Source organism: Lissotriton vulgaris, chromosome 9, assembly GCF_964263255.1.
Source record: "Lissotriton vulgaris chromosome 9, aLisVul1.2, whole genome shotgun sequence".
Classification (NCBI taxonomy): Eukaryota; Metazoa; Chordata; class Amphibia; order Caudata; family Salamandridae; genus Lissotriton; species Lissotriton vulgaris.
The window spans coordinates 486,875,079-486,894,044 of record NC_141697.1 but is presented as its reverse complement, the minus strand read 5'-3'; the positions used below and the strand labels follow the sequence as shown (position 1 = coordinate 486,894,044).

General features: G+C 44.1%; 1 protein-coding gene across 2 annotated transcripts in view; it reads left to right on the top strand.

Moving 5' to 3' along the window:
• Positions 1-18,966, top strand: part of SYT16 (synaptotagmin 16) — a 352,243-nt gene that overhangs the window by 279,294 nt on the left and 53,983 nt on the right. For both annotated transcript variants that reach the window (XM_086937942.1, XM_086937943.1), the window contains one exon: positions 4,848-5,037. In XM_086937942.1, the coding sequence (XP_086794068.1) occupies positions 4,848-5,037 (190 nt within the window). The remainder of the gene's footprint in view (positions 1-4,847; positions 5,038-18,966) is intronic.

The window sequence follows — 18,966 nt, the reverse complement described above, 5'->3', positions numbered from 1 at the left end:
GATGGGAGGTGAGGCAATGGTTCTTTACTGCTAGGCAGGAAAGGTGATGCATCCGCTCCTTACTGGCAGGAGAGGTGATGTGACGGTTCCATATTGGCAGGGGAGATGATGCTTCACTAACACCATCAGTAAAAATCAAATAACCTTGTTAGATGTGAAAGTGATAGTTTGAGGTCGAACTTTAGACACTAATGTCTTCATCAAACCAACTAAAAGAACAATTTGTTTCATTACAACAGCTTTCATCAAATCGCATAGAAACGTCATCTGCGTTACTCTTAACATTTGAGAATCAAAATGAAGACGTTTACACAAAAAATACTTACATTGTAATCTGAAAGTTCAAACAAATAGGGTACGAACATCATTGAAACTGCTGTGGAAAGAGCAGACTCTAAAGATAGAATACAACTTTTCACCAGGGAGAAACCTCTAAGGACCACCAAAAGATCTGTGTTTGTGTCAAAATAATCCACCAGATACAATAAAATCTGAAGCATTATATTAAAACTTTGGCCGATGTTACAAACCAAGGAAGAGTGTAAGGGAAGTTTGAATCTCTCACCATTATTTGCATACCAGAGGACCAACAACTTGAAAGAGCTCTTAGGAAAATGTGTCAACCCTAAGGTGCACCAAACATTCAGAGGGACAAAACCATGTTTGAATTGTAGCAGCCATAATAATATAAAGAGTACTACTATCATGCATCCTCTGGAACTCCCATCAAATGATACACTTTGGCTACTTGCGATTCTACAAATGTTGTGTACCTATTTAAGTGTCCGTGTGGATCAGCATATGTTGGCAATACGGAAAGAAAAATTATATCCAGATTAACTGAACATAAACGTAGCATCTGCACCAAAAATGAGAACTCAACCATTGCTGTACACTTTAATACACATTAACGCAATGTGAGCCAGCTTAGATTCCTGGTACTGGAAACAGTACCTATCCGGGACGACACCTACGTCAAAACGAAAACTTCTGGATGAAGAAACTGGACTCTATCAGCCTTAAGGATTTAAATGAACAGTTGAACTTGAGTTGCAACTCGTAAGCTTGACTTGCATGTTTTACTTGTACCTCTTAAGTTGTTTATAATCGAATGCTTGTCTTCTTTTAACTTGGTTAACCATTATTTCTCTGCTTGTTTCATATCTCCGAGCCTATTTTCACCACTCCTTCTCAACATGCCTTTTACATCCCGCGGTTTCTTTTGACTTCAAAGTTCCTTTTACTTTTCCGTTATCTATTTCTATACGCACTTTTAGTTGCACGTTGCACTTCGCTAGAATGCATTTCACTCCAACGTGGAACCTGTGTGGACAGCGTATGGTAAATAAGGCATGCACAATTTTGACGTCTGACGTTTGGTGATTGCATGTAAGCCACATTAACAGGAAGCAACATTTTGTGAACGGTATGCATGTGTTACATGTTGTATTATACAATTTCACAGTTGTACTCTCACTCTAGGTACACACTATTATTGTGAGCAAATGGATCACAGCGAATTCGGAAGGTTGATAATTCCAAGCGAGCTACATTCAATCACGGTGAATTTCTGTTAATGGCACACATGAAGTACACATACACATTTTAGTCTTGATTTTCATAACTTCACTATTACTCACTGGTTTATCTTTCTGTTCACCCAGAGGTAAACATTGTACAGAGCACACCTTTGAGTACCTACCAGGAGTTATGGTTATGCACCTCCTTATCGTGTGTTGATATAAGGATTCCAACATTGGTTAGATTGAAATATTGATTTTGTTCGCATTATAGGAATCATTTTCCTGATGAAAGGCCAGTCCCTAAATGCATTGGGCTTTATAGGAAATTATATAATGATGGCATAAAGTAGTGTGATATTTAAACACTATTGACATGAAGAATTGACTTGAATAAACATGAATCATAACCAAATGAACCAGATTACATTGCAATGACCATTACACAATAGAATTCAGAAAAGAACACATACAACTCTTAAACATATTTATTGTAGTGCATTTTGGGTACGGAATTCCCTCAGGAAAACGCAGCAGTGATTAAGATTCCAGATGATGCAGAACACAGCAGCAGTCCAACCTGCCCAATAGGACCTACATCACCCAGAACCTTACAGACCTCCACTGGCTCCCCTCCAGAAGAGATGTCAGTTCAAGCAGCTGACCCAAGCCTACAAAGCCTTCCACGACCAAGGACCTGCATACATGAACCACTGTTCCGCCATCCATCCACAAACCTCTTCTCTGCCCACCTCACCCTCACACATACTCCATGCATCCTCGGCTGGTGCTCTGGAAGACGCTCTTTCTCCCACCTCACTGCTAAGCCCCGAAATGCCCACCCCACCACTTCCAAAGCATCACCTGTACTGACAGACTTCAAGAAGAAACTCAAGACCTGGCTCTTCGACTGAAACCCACAGCTCAGTGCCTGGATACCATCACTGGTGATAAGCTGCACTAAAAAAGTACCACATGATTCATTGAGATATTCTCGCTAAATGCAAGATAGTGGTAGCAATATGAATGTAAAGGTATGTTGTTAGGTAGTCATACAATGGCAGACAAAAATCTGATTCATACCAAACAGACTTTTAAGGGAACAGTGGTTTGCTTTAACAATAATAGGGCAAATATTCTATAAAAGGCTGAGGACAGGTGTTCCCTTCAGAAGTGATTGGAGTTATATACTAAAACAACATCAACATGTTTTATTATTTAATCCAGACATTAGAATTTGAAAAATAACTAAAATTGACTTAAATTTACTTAAGAGCAAAAATAAGTCAATTCATGTTACATAGAATTTTTTGAGCACCGCTTTGATCAAGGGGCTGCACATGAGTAAATGGAGTCTTATGTGTGATACACAAAGCTGAACAGCAGGAGGAAGTGCACCCATGGAGAAAAGCGCATTTGGTTTTAGGTGCAAAAGCGCATTAGAGCAGGTCTGAACAAAATCTTTGTTTACAGGCATCTTCATAAGATGCATTAGATCTGAACTTGCTGGTTCTCCCTGATGGATATATTGCTCTAGTTTTTCTACTGCTCCACTACATACCTGGAAGAAAGGAACAACAACCCTTGGCATCTGTTTAAGACATGTTACTGCTGGGTGATTGACATTGATCACATAATAGATGATGAATGGGATGAGGCCAATATGTAACCCCTTGAGATGCTCATTCAGACTTGCTTTAGGTTGGTACAAATATTCATTTTACATGTAGAGTACCACCCCAAATGTTGGCTGATGAAAATGTGGCTGTCTGGAGATAATTTGTGCTTAAGAAGTTGTGAAAGGGCGACTCTTTTGTTCATGTTATCTGGCAATGTGCGGAGGGGCCCTGTTCAGTAATGAAGTCATCGCCCCGCTTAGTATTATTTTGGGAACCTCTATGCAAGAGGCAGACAGGGCAGTGATGTTAGGTATGTGGGGAAGGCACCAGAGCTTGACATAGCCACATTTGCTCCACTGTGAGTGGACAGGTGTGTGTCAGCCAAGAGGTTTTGCATACAATAGCTGTGGTTGCCCTAATACAATTTCTTATGAAATGGGCTCACTAGAATGTGCTTTATGGTGTGAGGTGATTGAGATCCATAGTGTATATATATTATTTGATTGCCCAGTTGAGATTGTAACCTGTGTATGTTCCATGGATAAATGATGCGAGTTAATTGTGTAATTAATGACATCATCAAGTGTGATATGTGTCTACTATGCTGTATTTTCTCTGATCAGAACATTTTATCTGTTATATGTTTTGTCTGTGTAGGCCTAGCTCACTGCTTTATTGCTACAATGGCCATTTTTTCTCTGCTGAACATAAAATAACTTGACAGCAGCACTGCTTCTAGGAGATCTGTTCGTGATGGCCACTGGGCTTTACAAAGGAGGTATTTTGAGAGGTGTTATGCAAATTGCTGCTCTGTAGTGATAAGATAACCCTAGATTAGTGTCAATCAAGGAGAAGGGCTTAAAAACTGTTTCAGATGTGACAAACTAAACTCTGAAACTTCTGAAATATTTTAAGTGTAATTGTGCATTGTTTGGTCAAGACTTCAACCAACTCTTACCTCACTGATCCTGGGTGTCCACAAAGTGTTCCTCGGTCACAGTCTACCATAATCCACCCACAGAATAGCCTCCCATTGTAACTATGTAACAGTTTTTGTTTTTCCAATAACTCCTGGTCTCTAGATCTGACATTCTTAATTTTGTTCTTTTGTAACTGATTTATAGTGTATTGGTTGTTGATTAAAATAACAAATGAACTAGTTACAGAATGTGGCAATGCTTTTGTGCTACTCATGCCCTCTTTACAGATAACCTTTTAATTCCCTTGAGGCAAGTAACAGGAGTTATCATGGCCTTTATTAATAAACTATCCACAATTATTTGTGGATTTAGTGTCTTTCATACAAAAGAAGCACATTTTAAAAACAAAACAAGATCTAAAGGAAGACAAAAAACAGGGCAATCAGGAGCAGATTTGCCAATTACATCCCAGTAAGTTCTTGTTTGTCAGGGGACCATGGGGTTCCATCTATGCCACCCTGCAACTCTGACCTCGAATTTACTGTTGCCCTCATTTTGCTAAGTCTTGAGGGTGTGGGAGCAGAGTTACCAGATACAAGTCCAGAGCACTCAGAATGCTGCTCAAATTCCCAGAATGTAAAAGTACCATTCCGTTGTGGACAACCATTCTGTTGTGGTCATCATAAATAAAGCCTCATTTGAAGCAGTGTGAGCAATATTGCATAAATTGCTTAATTGTGTGCATCAAAGTAACTCCCTCTAATTTCTTATTTTTTGGCCCCACACAGAGCGGAGATTCTCAAATGAGCATGTCCCCCATCTCTCAGAGTGACAGTGCCTCATCCTCTCAGTCTTTGTCCCATGGAGGCATACCAGAGCTTCTGGTGGGTTTGTCTTACAATGCCACAACAGGAAGAATGTCTGTAGAAATCATCAAAGGAAGTCATTTCAGAAACCTTGCTATTAATCGACCGCCTGGTAAGTAACCTATGTGCTAATGACAATGCTGTGGAAAATGTTCAGGCTGTCTTTTGAACCTAAGGAAAAATACATTATTCAGAAATTATAGGTAGAATATATGCAATTTGTGTTGTACACAGGAGTTTCTAAATTTGTACAGTCACATTTATTGTATTAGCCGTTCCACACTATAAATCATCTAAGTAGAATGTTTTGCTTGAACTCTCAGTTTCTTTTTTCAGTTCCTTCTATGGTTTAGCTAAGATATTAACTAAACATGGTTAAATCCTAATTTATTTTGAACAGCACTGATATAAATTCATAGTCCCGCGCTATTCTGAATATGGATGTGAAGAATATCGCCATACAAGAATGTATTGGTCAGAATATCAAGGGGCAAAATATCGAAAGGTAGTTGCATATTCAGAACTCTCAGGGACGCATCTTCCAGTTCCACTCTGGTCAACAGTTCTTTGTAGTTGCCTGAGAGGAAGACAGGTTAATGAAAATTGAAATCTTGAAGTACAGTGTGATCATTTGTACCACACAATAAAGGTCGGATTCAGTAACCTGTAGTTAAAGATTTATTACACACTCAAAGCCAAAATGATACAAATCACTCTCAAGAACATACTGTAAAAGTAAAGAATTATCAAAGGTAGACCAGATTGTCTAATAATATTGGACCTCAACAACAAAGAACATTCTAAAATCTTGGTTATGGCAAAACAAAATATGAGAAAAGGAACTTGATGGCTTGACAAATAATTGATCCTTCTCCCCATACATGGAAAAGATATGCAGCATCTAATAACCCAACACTAACCTAGAGATAGGGAAACCCCTATCAAGTCTAGGAAGCAAGTAAGGTGACAGTATCAAAACCTCTCTAGACATTTTATAGGCAAAGAGTCATGTATAGGGGAAAGCCACACAATCAGAAATATCAAGAGGGGTCTGTACCTCTCCAAGTCTAAAGGGAATCTGACTAAACCAAGGTGGGTTCGCTAATTAAAATACGAAAAGAACATTCCAGAAAAATAAGACCTCATTCACATCATAATTAGGGCTCCCGGTTTTATGTATTTTTTTACATTTCCGTTTGTATTTATCCATATTTATTTTTGGGCCATTTCATCAGTATTTATTCCTATTTATGTTAGGTTTTGTTTATAAATGATGTTGTAAAACTGTACATTTTTATATTTATTTAACTGATAGAGATGCACTCATTCTTTGATGTCTGTCGTGATTTAGCTTTTTAAGCTGCAAATCTTTACGTAACAATACATTTACTAAATATTAGTATTTTACCACAAATGTATGTTGATATATGCCATTATTTAAAGAAATGTCATCCTGTCTTTTAATTTCCCATGCTGTCCATCTGCTCAGCTGCTGGGCTACAATTCATGAAAGGCAGCACAAAGCGCCACTTAAAAGAGCACAATCTTCTGTATTTATCCACTTTTAAAAATAAATGCAGACAGAAAACACATTGTTTTCTGTCTGTATTATCTGTAAAAATGGAAAACAGGAGCCTTAATCATAATATGTTTTTCAATTCCCAGAAAGTACTTGGCATGTTGAACACTACTCCAGTATTCTAATCTCTGCTTCCAAAACACTCTTGGGTTTCTTTTTTTTGTCTGATACGACCAACTGGTATCACTCCCATTGTTTTCAATAAAAATCATTCTACCTCACCAACTCTTCCTTTCCTCACAATCTTTGAAATACAATGTACCTTTCACTAACTAACAGATGCCTTTGGTCTGCACCTGCAAAGTAGAAAAATATGTAGAAAAACAACTTTCCGTTTTAACTATCTCGACTGTAAGCTTAAGGCCCACTTTCACGCTAACTTAACATTTTCTCTTTAAGATACATTAGCTCTACATTCTACATATAATCCAATAAATGAAACCTTTAATATTAAATCAAGTTATATCCTGCTGTACTCTTAATTTTAAAAAGAACAAAGGGTGTACTGGAATCATGCATCTTAGGATCGGTTCCGGGCTTTCAGCCCTCATCAGCCAGGGTAGATTTTTTTTTTAAATTTTTATTTTTGGTGCAAAACAGAGATAGCAATTACATCATCATCAGTCACATAATCATACATTTTTGCAGGGTGTTTTAAATCGCATAAGATACATAATATGATAAAAGGTGAACAACCCTCTTTGGTCCTGGCGAGCATCCGGCCTTCTTGGTGACATGACGAAAAGGAATATACAGTTGTCGTTAAAATACAGTTTGCAATTTTGTGTTTTGTTGTCTACTATTTGTCCGAGTTTTGCCTTTTTTGCAATAAACCTTAAACAAGAAAAAGAGCACACTTAGTTTGGCACGTATTTGAAGTAGTGTCATCCGCAACTCGCAGCACAGTCCATCTGTAAAGGAAGCAATCAGTTGTATCGAGGCTCCCTGTCCTTAACACCCCCTTCATACCACCTTCTCAAATCAGGTCCCGCCCGCAGCAGTATATCACACCCAACATTCATGCACACGCCCAATCAAGGTTCTTCGTCACTCTCAGATCCCTCGAGGTCATCCTCCTCTAGCGGTTCACATATATCCCCCCTGTAGGAGTTCCAGTGCGACCACACCCCATTCCATTTACGTGGATTGTCTCTCAGTTTGTACACCGCCCTTTCAGTCAACATAAGCATGTCCATGTTGCGGATCCATTGGGCTAGTGTGGGGAGATCAGCCGACCCCCACCTCTGGGCTATGTCCCGCTTCGCTGTCACCATCCCCACTGTAACCCAGGTTCTTGCATAAAAGGTAAGGTCGGTCGGTTCCCAGATGTTTAGCAGGCACAATCGTGGGTCTAGAGTGAGGGAGGTGTGTAGTGCCTGGGCCATTGTGCGTACTACCCGTTGCCAGTAGCTTACAATCAGCGGACATTCCCACACCGTGTGTATGAAAGATCCTTCCGCTCCGCAGCCTCTAAGGCAGTATGGATGAGCCGTCCTGTGCAGTTTGTGAAGCATCGTGCGGGTGTAGTAAATCCTGTGTAGGATTTTTAACTGCACTAGGCGAAATTTGGAAGATATGCCTGCTTCACGTGGGGACGCCATGGCTGCGTTCCAATCGGTTTCGTCTAGATCACCCACCTCCAGCATCCATTTGTCCTTCAATTTCCCCAGTGGATCAGGCATATTGTTAACCAATTTGCGGTATGTTAGTGATGTCGCCCCTTCCTGCATGTAATCAGTAAGTAGACGGTCCTCCAGAGGGGAGGATTCGGGTGGGGATGTGTCGGGCGGGATCGCCGCTTGTAACGCGTGTCTGACCTGAATGTATCTGTATAGCTCTGTGTCCCTCAACTCATATTGTTCTTGCAGAGTTGTAAAGGAGATTACTCCATCCCTCGTCCACATGTCCCCCACCGTAGAGATACCTATGCTGTCCCACTGAGTGAAGCCCTTGGAGCGCCGCAAGTGGCCCAACGCCTTCGCGTCCCACAGAGGTGTTAGTTTCGTGACGATTCCATCCCATTTCAACTTTGCCTGTGCCTTGTACCATAATCTAACTGTGTGTTTCGTAGGCCCAGTGAGTTTTGCCGCCACTCCACGGTGGTACAGTGGGGCCAGTAAACTGTTAGTACCCAGTTGTGCCCTGTCTGCCTTGAACGCTGGGTCGTCTTGTGGGGCATGCATCCATTGATTAAGGATTTTGAGCTGAGCCGCCCAGTAGTACAGCTGTATGTTGGGGAGTGCAATGCCCCCGTCGTACCACCCCCTGTTTAATTTGGCGTGGGAGATCCGGGCTGGTTGGCTACCCCATAACAGGCCTGAGATCTGTGCCGTTATTTTCTGGAGGAAGCCATCCGGCACCAAGTATGGAGCGTTCTCCAGCACATACAAGAAGCGTGGCAGAGCCATCATTTTAAAGAGCGCTGCCCGTCCTAGTAGCGTTAGGGGGAGTTCCTTCCAGTGGCGTACATCCCCACGGAGTCGGACCAAGGGGGACTGTAAGTTCAGTCGTGCGAACTCCGCCTCGTCCCGGGTGATATGGATCCCCAGATATTTGAAGGACGTACGTGCTAATTCTAATGAACAGGAGTCCGGGAGTGGCGGGAGAGGTCCCCGCAGTTCAAAAATGATGGATTTGGCCCAGTTAATGGTGTAACCCGAGATTCGCCCATGTGCCGTACAAAGAGCCAGGAGGTTAGGGAGACTCTCTCCCAGGTCCGTAAGATAAATCAGCATATCGTCCGCGTATAGGGATACTCTGTCCTCCCATAGCGGGGTCCATTGTATTCCTTTTAGGAGTTGGGTGGTGCGTATCGTAACCGCCAGTGGTTCCAGCACTAAAGCGAAGAGAAGGGGTGAGAGCGGGCATCCCTGCCGCGTACCTCGGCCTAAGGAAATGGTTCTTGAGATGTGGCCATTGGCCGTCACTCTGGCTACGGGGTCTCTGTATAGCATGCGTATCCATGAAATGAACACCGGCCCAAAACCCATACGCGCGAGCACTGCAAAAAGATAGTTCCATTCCACCATTTCGAACGCCATCTTGGCGTCCAAAGACAGGATAGCAGCCAGTTCCTGCAGCAGCGAAACTCGCGCCACCACTCCATGCACCCTGCGTAGATTTAAAGCAGTGCTGCGATGTGGCATGAAGCCGGATTGGTCCGGTGTATCAAGTGGGGTAAACACGGTAGGAGCCTGCTCGCCAACACCTTGGCAATAATTTTGGCCTCCGGGTTCAAAAGGGAAATTGGCCTATAGGACGAGCATTCGCTGGGGGGCTTACCAGGTTTCGGTATTGCCACGATAGTTGCCATCCGTTGATCCGGCGGCAGCGTACCCTTCACTCTAGATTCCTCATACATATTAAGTAGGGGTGTGCTCAGGGATTCCGTCATTATTTTCAGCCATTCAATGGGGATCCCGTTGGGGCCCATCGCTTTACCTGGATGGAGGGCGCTGATAGCCAGCTGAATCTCCTCCACCGTAAGGGGTGCATCTATGTCCTTTGACACCTCTGCTGTCAGCTCCGGTATGGGAACGTGTGCGAGAGCAGTCTGGACCTCACCTTCTCCCACCACCGTCACTGGGTTATATACTTCGGTAAAATAGTCGGCGAGGACTTCCACTATCTCGTCGGGGCGGGTGTGAATGTTGCCATGTGAGTCTGTGAGTTGTAGGATATTCTTCCCTCCCCCCTGTCTCTTGTCCATCCATGCCAACAATTTACTGGCCTTGTCCCCAATGTCATATACCCTATGTTGCGTTGCCGCAATGTCCGACACCGTGATCCTACGCATGTGATCAGTAAGACGGCGCTGATGGACTTGGAGATCATGGAGAGTATCATCCGAGGGATTAGCCATATGGGCTGTGTTGGCCCTCTCTAGGCCTAGTTCTATGTCCAGGGCCTCTTGTCTGTGTGCCTTTTTATGATTCGCGATCACGGCTATGGCCAGACCCCTGAACACTGTCTTGTACGCTTCCCATAACGTAGAGGGGGAGTCCACCGAGGACCGGTTTTCCTCGAAGTAGAGCCGCGTTGCCCTCTTCAGGTCTTTATTGATCTGCGGCACTTTAAGATAGCCGGGGAAGATCGGAAATAACCTGCGTCGTTTCGTGGTCGTGGTAGTAAGTGTCAAAGTGAGTGGTGAGTGATCTGAGACCCCTCGTGGCTGTATACTCGTCTCTGCTACAGTAAGATGACCATTGATCAACGCGAAAAAATAATCTATTCTAGAGAGGCTGTTGTGTGTGGCTGAGTAATACGTGTACTGCTGCTGGTTAGGGTGTAGAGTACGCCATATGTCCACCAACCCCTGTGCAGTCAGAAATGTCTGGAGCCTATTGGGCCCTTCTATGTGTGTGCGTGGGGGGAAACGGTCTACAGTGGTCTCGAGTGCCATGTTAAAGTCCCCACCTATGAGCAGGTCACCATCAGGGAGGGCCAGCAGGAATTTGCCCAGATCCGGCAAGGCCTCGGAGTGTAGGGCTGGTGGTATGTAAACAGAAACAACGTTTAGCAGTCTCCCCTCCCACTGGCCATGAACTGCCGCAAATCTGCCATGGGCATCAGTTGCAGTGGATTTGACAATAAATTTGGATGATTTCTTCTGTAGGATGCCCGTGCCACGGGACCCCGAAGTGAACTCAGCATGCACTATCATGTGATAGCCCCTCCTATCTAGGGCCTTCGTGGCCACTCCCGTCAAATGTGTCTCCTGTAGGAGAATGAGAGCCGGTCCCTGTCTCCTTATCCCTTGTAGCACCAGCCCTCGCTTAATCTTATCCCCTAGACCCCTGACATTCCAGGACATGATAAGCAGTGGGTGCGTTGTGGTCTGACTATCCGTTGCAGCCATGTATAAACCAGTGATTCGCCATGAAGCCCCCTCGCCGCAGGCGATGTGGCACATAGTGGCTGGCATTGGGCAAGTGTGGCTGTGTCTCACAGTCCGATCCCCCTATGCCTCGAGTTAACCAGATGTTCTCAGGTACGTAAGACATGCCTAGATACATAAGTGTGCTTAGAACATGAACCTGTAGTACCAAAAAGTCCCATAGTGCAAACTTACCCAACTCCCCCCCTCCCTGCCCCCCTGCTGCACGGACTCAAAACTGCCCGCCCCCCCAACTGAGCAGAGTGCTTACCCCATCCCCCAAACAGTGTACTTGCGCGTTGGGGTGAGGGACTCTCCGCAGCCGGCAGTCTCTCATTCACACCCTCGGAGGCCCCTCACCCAGTGTCCAATGGCGGGAAGCGCTTTGCAGCCATAAAGTCTCATCACAAAAGTAGATATGAATATTGTCCAAATGGTCATTGTTCCTCGAGCTCTTCCCTGCCGCCTTCTGCTCCCAAAGAGTCACTGTTGTCCGGTCCCCCTCCTGAAGCCTGGGAGTCCCGGCGTTGGCCTCCAGTCCGATCTTTCTTGGAGCGATGTGTCCGTCTGTGGTTCTGACCCGGTCTCCACCCCTCAAGCCACTCCTGTACGTTTTCCGGGTTGTCAAAGAACCAGGTTTTGTTCTCCGCCACCACTCGTAATCTCGCTGGGAATAGCATTGAATATGGCAGTTCTCTGGACCTCAGTTCCTTTTTACTTCAAAAAATGTTCGTCGCCGACGGGCGACTTCCGCCGTGTAGTCGGGGAAAATGGCAACGGTGGCATTCTGGATCTTGAGAGGAGGGGAGGATCTGGCCGCCTGCAAGATTGCGTCCCGGTCTCGGAAGTTAAACAAGCGTGCCACTATAGGCCGCGGGGCAGCCCCCGGTTTCGGTGGGCCACCCGGGACTCGATGGGCCCTTTCCACCGAAAAGAAGTTGGACAGTCCATTTGGCTTTAGTTCAGTCGTTATCAGGCTCTCTACGAAGAGATCCATGGCTTTCACGCCTTCTGATTCCGGCACCCCTATGATGCGGATGTTGTTGCGCCTAGAACGCCCCTCTTGCTCGTCCAGCTTCTCCCAGAGCATTCTATTGTCCTGCGCCATCTTTCCCATTTCACGTTGGAGTTCTGAAACGTCTTCTACCAGAGATTTCGTGACCACCTCCATGTTCTTCACCTTCTCCGACATTTTGTGGAGGTCCGCTCTAAGTAGGGTGACATCTGTGGAGATTCCGCCAACGGTCGTTTGCAGTTGGGCCAGTGCGAGCATGACGTCGTCTAGTGTGGCCTTTTTTCCCCCGGGGGAGTCGGCCGGCTTGCCACCCTGCTCCCTCCCTGCCGGGGACACGGTGGGTTTGTCGGAGGTGAATCGGTCTATACGGGTCTGTGTGACGCCGCCCTTAGGGCCTTTCCCCGCCATGACGCCGAGTGTCGTGCTCCTCGTGCCCCTACGCTCCAGGATTTGGGGATCGGTGTGGACCCCCTGTCCAGTCCGGTTCGGCAAAGGTGTTCAGTGACTTTCTCCCGGAGGCAAGATGCGTCGAACGTCGCCAAGTGCGTAGCGACTGTTCCGATTAAGAAAAGATGGCGGGCGCCCACTTCGTGTTCGTCACCCGGACACTCGGTGCTGCTGGCGACGACCTCAGACACGGTCTGGATTCCGGAGACTACTCCGTCACTCTCCACTCCTCCGTTCCACACGGACCGCCGCCTCCGATTCTCCAAGATGTACTCGGTCTAGCGACTCCTCCGCCACACGGGCACTTCCGGTCTGAGGTCTCCGATCAGAAGGTACTTCCTGCTGGGTTAACAGCCAGGGGAGGTCCCGGCTCATGAGGAGTAAGCAGGCCGGTTCGAGGCTTCGACGTATCTCTGTCAGCGTACATCGGATCTTGTCGCTGCTTGTCGCTGCTTACTCCGCCCGGTCCTGGGATCCGGTACCTGCCTGTGGGGCTTGCAATTGTGACGGATTTTGTATCGGATCGACGAAGAGGCCGCTTCAGCCGCGGAGCTCGTCCCTTATGCTGCCGCCATGATCGGCTGCTAGCCACGCCCCCCCAGCCAGGGTAGATTGATTCCAGTTGCATGGAGAGCATGGGACCCACATCTGGACATACCCGTCCCATTCAGGTGACAAATTCAAAAAGAACAATTGATGGAGTGAATGCAGAACATTACCTAAATCCATAGTTTTTTTTGCTCACCAGGCCTTTCCAGTTTGGACCCAGCCATATGCAAATCAGTCTTGACCTTGCGCCCAATTGGAACAGTCCAGCCCAAACTGCCAGGCCAGGTCCTCCCTGAACTGGAATCAAGCCTGTTAGGACCGGTTTCGGGCTACTAGTAAAATAATGACCTCAGCATTATATCACATTAGCATATAGACAATGGGCATAAATCACATTTGGCTTCTATCACACTTTGTGAGAACAACCAGTAACTACTGGTATAGGTGCACTAAGCATCAGCATATTATGCATAAAACATATTAGGCATTAGTACCAGCAGGTCACCGTACCCCTTCTCAGAGGGCACACAGTATCAACATAGCATAAGACATTATCCATACATCATAATAAGGCATGAACACAGTATGCCTTACGTTAGGGCCTTGCACCCTACCAGTACATCAGGTACTCAAAATGACCCAGGTCAACTGGCCTTCTCTGGGGCCCAAATGCCCATTGTCCCGAAAATCAGGGCTTGCCTAGAAGGCAGATTGCTCAAAACAGTATCAGGAGTAGGGTATTCTGAAACGCCTATTGCAGGGTATATCTTCTGATCACCTCCTGCCACCAGGTCGGCGCATTTCCAAGTGGGCTCATCCTGGTCTCGTCCTGCAGTGCCCCCTTAGGCCAATTATTGCCCCCAAGATTGAGAAGCGTGCAGCTGCCTGCGACCATGCAGCGCAGCTGCACCTATGGGGACAAATAAAGGAATAATCTCAATGCTCCCACCGCACCCAAGTGAGGCTTTCTGATGACCCCTAAAGCGACCGCCCACTACCCTGCGGGGCGGCTGCCTTGGCACAAAAAATGGGGACATTGATTCCCCTCCAGCCAGCTCTTCCCGGATTGCCAAGTGAGACACAGACACTCACCCACTAGCTTTGGGCGCGGCAGGGTCCTCCCACGTGATGAGGCACGGAGCAAAGTCTCGCCGTCCTCTCTTTCCTCTGTACTGTTGAAGATGTCCTGACTGCCATGCGCGGCTTGGCGGACTCCTGGCGGTGACATCAGTGACTCCTGGCAGCCACGCAGGTTGCCTAGCAATGCTGGTGCAGCTTCGCGCACCACGAATTTGGGCGGGGCTGCACTGGCCTCAGTGGATGCTCTCTTTGTTTTGGTGCGGCGCGGTCTCTCTGGTTGACCAGAGAACCTGCGAGGCTCCGGCTCGACCTTTCCTGTCAGCCCTCCTCAAAACCATTTAAAACGCGGGGCTCTCCTCGGTTGTATGGAGAGTCCCACCCATGACCAGGAATCAGCCGCCTGTCTTCCTGTTTCCTTGGAGCCTGCGTGGCTCCGGGGTGACTTCCCACAACCAGGCAAGATGCATGACTTCCATGCCACAGCGGTTCTCTCTCCCAGTACTACAGTGCGGGGTAGACTCCTGCCTTTCAAGAAGCGCACAATACAGGGTGGGCTCCCACCATTTAAACACACAAATGCAGGGTGAGCACCCGTTCCACAAATAATGCCACCAACATGCGGGGTGGGCTTCCGCTTCTCCTTCAGCTGCACGGGGGGATCCCTACGCCGGGATTCTCTCCAAATCCTTCGCAGCCCAGCGCTGCAGAGCACAACACGCTCTTGGAGTTAAAGATTAAGCGCTCACGAGGCGCTAACCCCCCCAAAAGGTCCAGGGCAAAGGCTGGGCCCAGGCAGGCCAGCTCACAGGGCCCTCCAGCAGGGAGGCAGTTCCTCATGGCAGTTCCTCCTGGGGCCCAGCAGCCACAAGTCACCAGGAAGCACAACAGGCACAACACTTTCATGGGGTCACAGCCCCAATATTTATACACCATATTGGCTTTGTCCGCCCTGGCACATGGCTTAGCAGAACCAGCCTAAACTGGTTCTGGGGAGTTTTGGAGCACTTTGTTTACAAGGCTCACCACAGGGGGACGGAGCCAGCATTCACATAGGCAGGCACAGACCTATTCAGGGTCAGGGGACTGCTCCTTCCACTACTCCAAATGCAGATACCCTATTTAGCTTAGCGCTGACTCACCCTGCCCCTCCTGAATCCACACACACCTCACGAGCCCCTGTCACTCCAAAGCCAGACATGCAATCCACATCAGGCAGGCAGACACATAGCACACATAAATGCCAACTTCTAAAAGTGGCATTTCTAAAATAGTTATAACAAATCTGTGCACACCACTGCGCAGCATTTATTATTACCATTCCAAATATACCAAACTTGACCACGCTGCTCCATTCATATCAGGAATTATCCCTGAAACACTTAGCAGGGAATCCCCAATACATTCCTATGGGAGGGCAGCCTCACATCAGTGAGAAACCAAAATGGCTGTTTGTCACTACCAGGACATGTCACACACGAATCACTGACAGAATTTCGACCTCAGAAATATCGACCTACAAGAATATCGAGTCAACAATATCGAGGGCAAAAATATCGACATCCTATCTACAACATGGTAAGTACAAAAATATCGAAAAAATAATATAGATGTAAAAAATATCGATGTTAAAAATATCGATTTTTTTTATATATATAAATGTAAAAGTAAGTATATAACACTAATAAATAAAATATACATATTTAAAAGTATCTAATAATGTTTAAAATTAATAAATAATACATATATATATTAATAATACATTAATTAAATATATACAGTAAATATATAATATATATGTACTGAACAATAAGTATTAATAATTATTTTACTAATTTATAAATTAATGAAATATATTCTAATTTACTAATACATTTACAAACATAAAACAATAACATAAATAAAATGTAAGTAATATAAAAAATAAAATAAACATTTGATATTTTAACAATTAATTATATAAAACGTTGGATAGCGTAAGGGTAAACATTACTATTCCTACTCCATAGAGTGGAACAGTAGGGAAAGCGTTTGATAGCGTAGGGATAAAATTACTATTCCCACTCCAGAGAGTGCAACAGTAGGGAAAACTGACCCTGAACCCAAAAAACACCCCTTTACCCAAAAACTGAAAACTGACCCTGAACCCTAAAAATACCCCTTTACCCAAAAACTGAAAACTGACCCTGAACCCAAAAAATACCCCTTTACCCAAAAACTGAAAACTGACCCTGAACCCTAAAAATACCCCTTTACCCAAGAACTGAAAACTGACCCTGAACCCTAAAAATACCCCTTTACCCAAAAACTGAAAACTGACCCTAAACCCTAAAAATACCCCTTTACCCAAGAACTGAAAACTGACCCTGAACCCTAAAAAAACCCCTTTACCCAAGAACTGAAAACTGACCCTGAACCCTAAAAATACCCCTTTACCCAAAAACTGAAAACTGACCCTGAACCCAAAAAATACCCCTTTACCCAAAAACTGAAAACTGACCCTGAACCCTAAAAATACCCCTTTACCCAAAAACTGAAAACTGACCCTAATCCCTAAAAATACCCCTTACCCAAAAACTGAAAACTGACCCTGAACCCTAAAAATACCCCTTTACCCAAGAACTGAAAACTGACCCTGAATCCTAAAAATACCCCTTTACCCAAAAACTGAAAACTGACCCTAAACCCTAAAAATACCCCTTTACCCAAGAACTGAAAACTGACCCTGAACACTAAAAAAAACCCTTTACCCAAAAACCCAAAACTGACCCTGAACACTAAAAATACCCCTTTACCCAAAAACCCCACTCTGACCCTGAACCCTAAAAATACTCCTTAACCCAAACGTAATCAATATTATTTAATTAGCAATTAATTATTAATTAACAATAACAATAAAGTAAATATATTAGCACATTAGCTGTAATTAATATAATTTAATAATTAATATCATTTTTCCCCAATTAATTAATTAACAGTAACTAAAAATTATATATATTAATAAATTACTCTAATTAATGTAATTAACTAATTAATATTATTTAATTACCAATTAATTACTAATTTAAAATATGTACAAAATTATATTAATTAATTAACTAATTAATATTAATTATTTGCCAATTAATTAATTATAAATATTTAATAACATATATTAATTAATTAATTATTATTAAATTACTCCCCACCCTATTCCCCTATAAACCCACATCCCGCTACAGAAAATATATATCAATTAATCAATTAATTTTTTCCCAATTAATCAATATTAATTAGCAAATAATTATAATTAATTAATTAATCCTACTAATTATTAATCAACTTACCATAATTAAATTACTTCCTACCCTATTCCCCTATAAACCCACAACCCGCTCCGGTACTAAAACATAAAATTTACTTATAAATGTATATATTATTATAGAAAATGTATACACATATAATAGTAATTATTGTAAATACTTAAATTAAACATATAACACATACATAATAAAAAACTATAAAATAATACAAATATCGATATTAGTGTCATCGAAATTAGTAACATCGATATATATGCTATCGATATTACTAACTTCGATATTACTTACATCGATATTAAGCATTTCGATATTACTTACCTTGGGTCGATATTCTGTCCTACGATATTCTTGCCTTCAATATTATGCTCCTTCGACATTTCAGACTCGATATTATGGTAGTTCGATATTTCCTACTCGATATTTTGACTGTGTACCGTCACACATTTAAGGTACATGTCCTGCCTTTTACCTACAATGCACCCTGCCCATGGGGCTAGCAAGTGCCTACTTTAGAGGTGACTGAAATGCAGTAAAAGGGAGGTCACAGACATGGCACACACTTTAGGTGCCACGTCACAGCGGCAGTAACACTGCGCCCACAGGCCCTTGCAAGGGCAGAGGCCTGGGACAGATTTGAAAGGCTACTTTAGTGGGTGGCGCAATCAGCAATGCAAGCCCATCAGAAGCATTTAATTTACTGGCCCTGAGTATCTGAGGTACCACTTTACAGGGGATTGATAGGTAAATTAAATATGCCAAATAGGTGTAGACCAACCTTACCATATTTACCACAGACAGCACATGCACTTTACACTGGAGAGCAGTGCTAAAGTACCCAAAGTCCTAAAACCACCAACACCATGTCAGAAAAAAGGTTAGGAGGAAGGCAAAAAGTTCAGGGATGACCGTGCAAAAAAGGCCAAGCCCAACATGTATAATATGCAAAAACTTCAATTATAAACACATATTGCACTTAGCACTGTTAGCACACAGATACTGTTTATTAAATATTTCAGTATGATCTGATAATTCAGCAATTGTGTATATTTGTAATTTCAAACAGTTTACAATTTTTATATTGTTTAATGTTTGTAATTCTAACAATAAACACTGTTTAATGGAAGCATTAATAGGTGGAAGGTGAAAGTCTATTCGTTTTTGATAACATTCAACAACTCATTCTTTTCAAAACAATC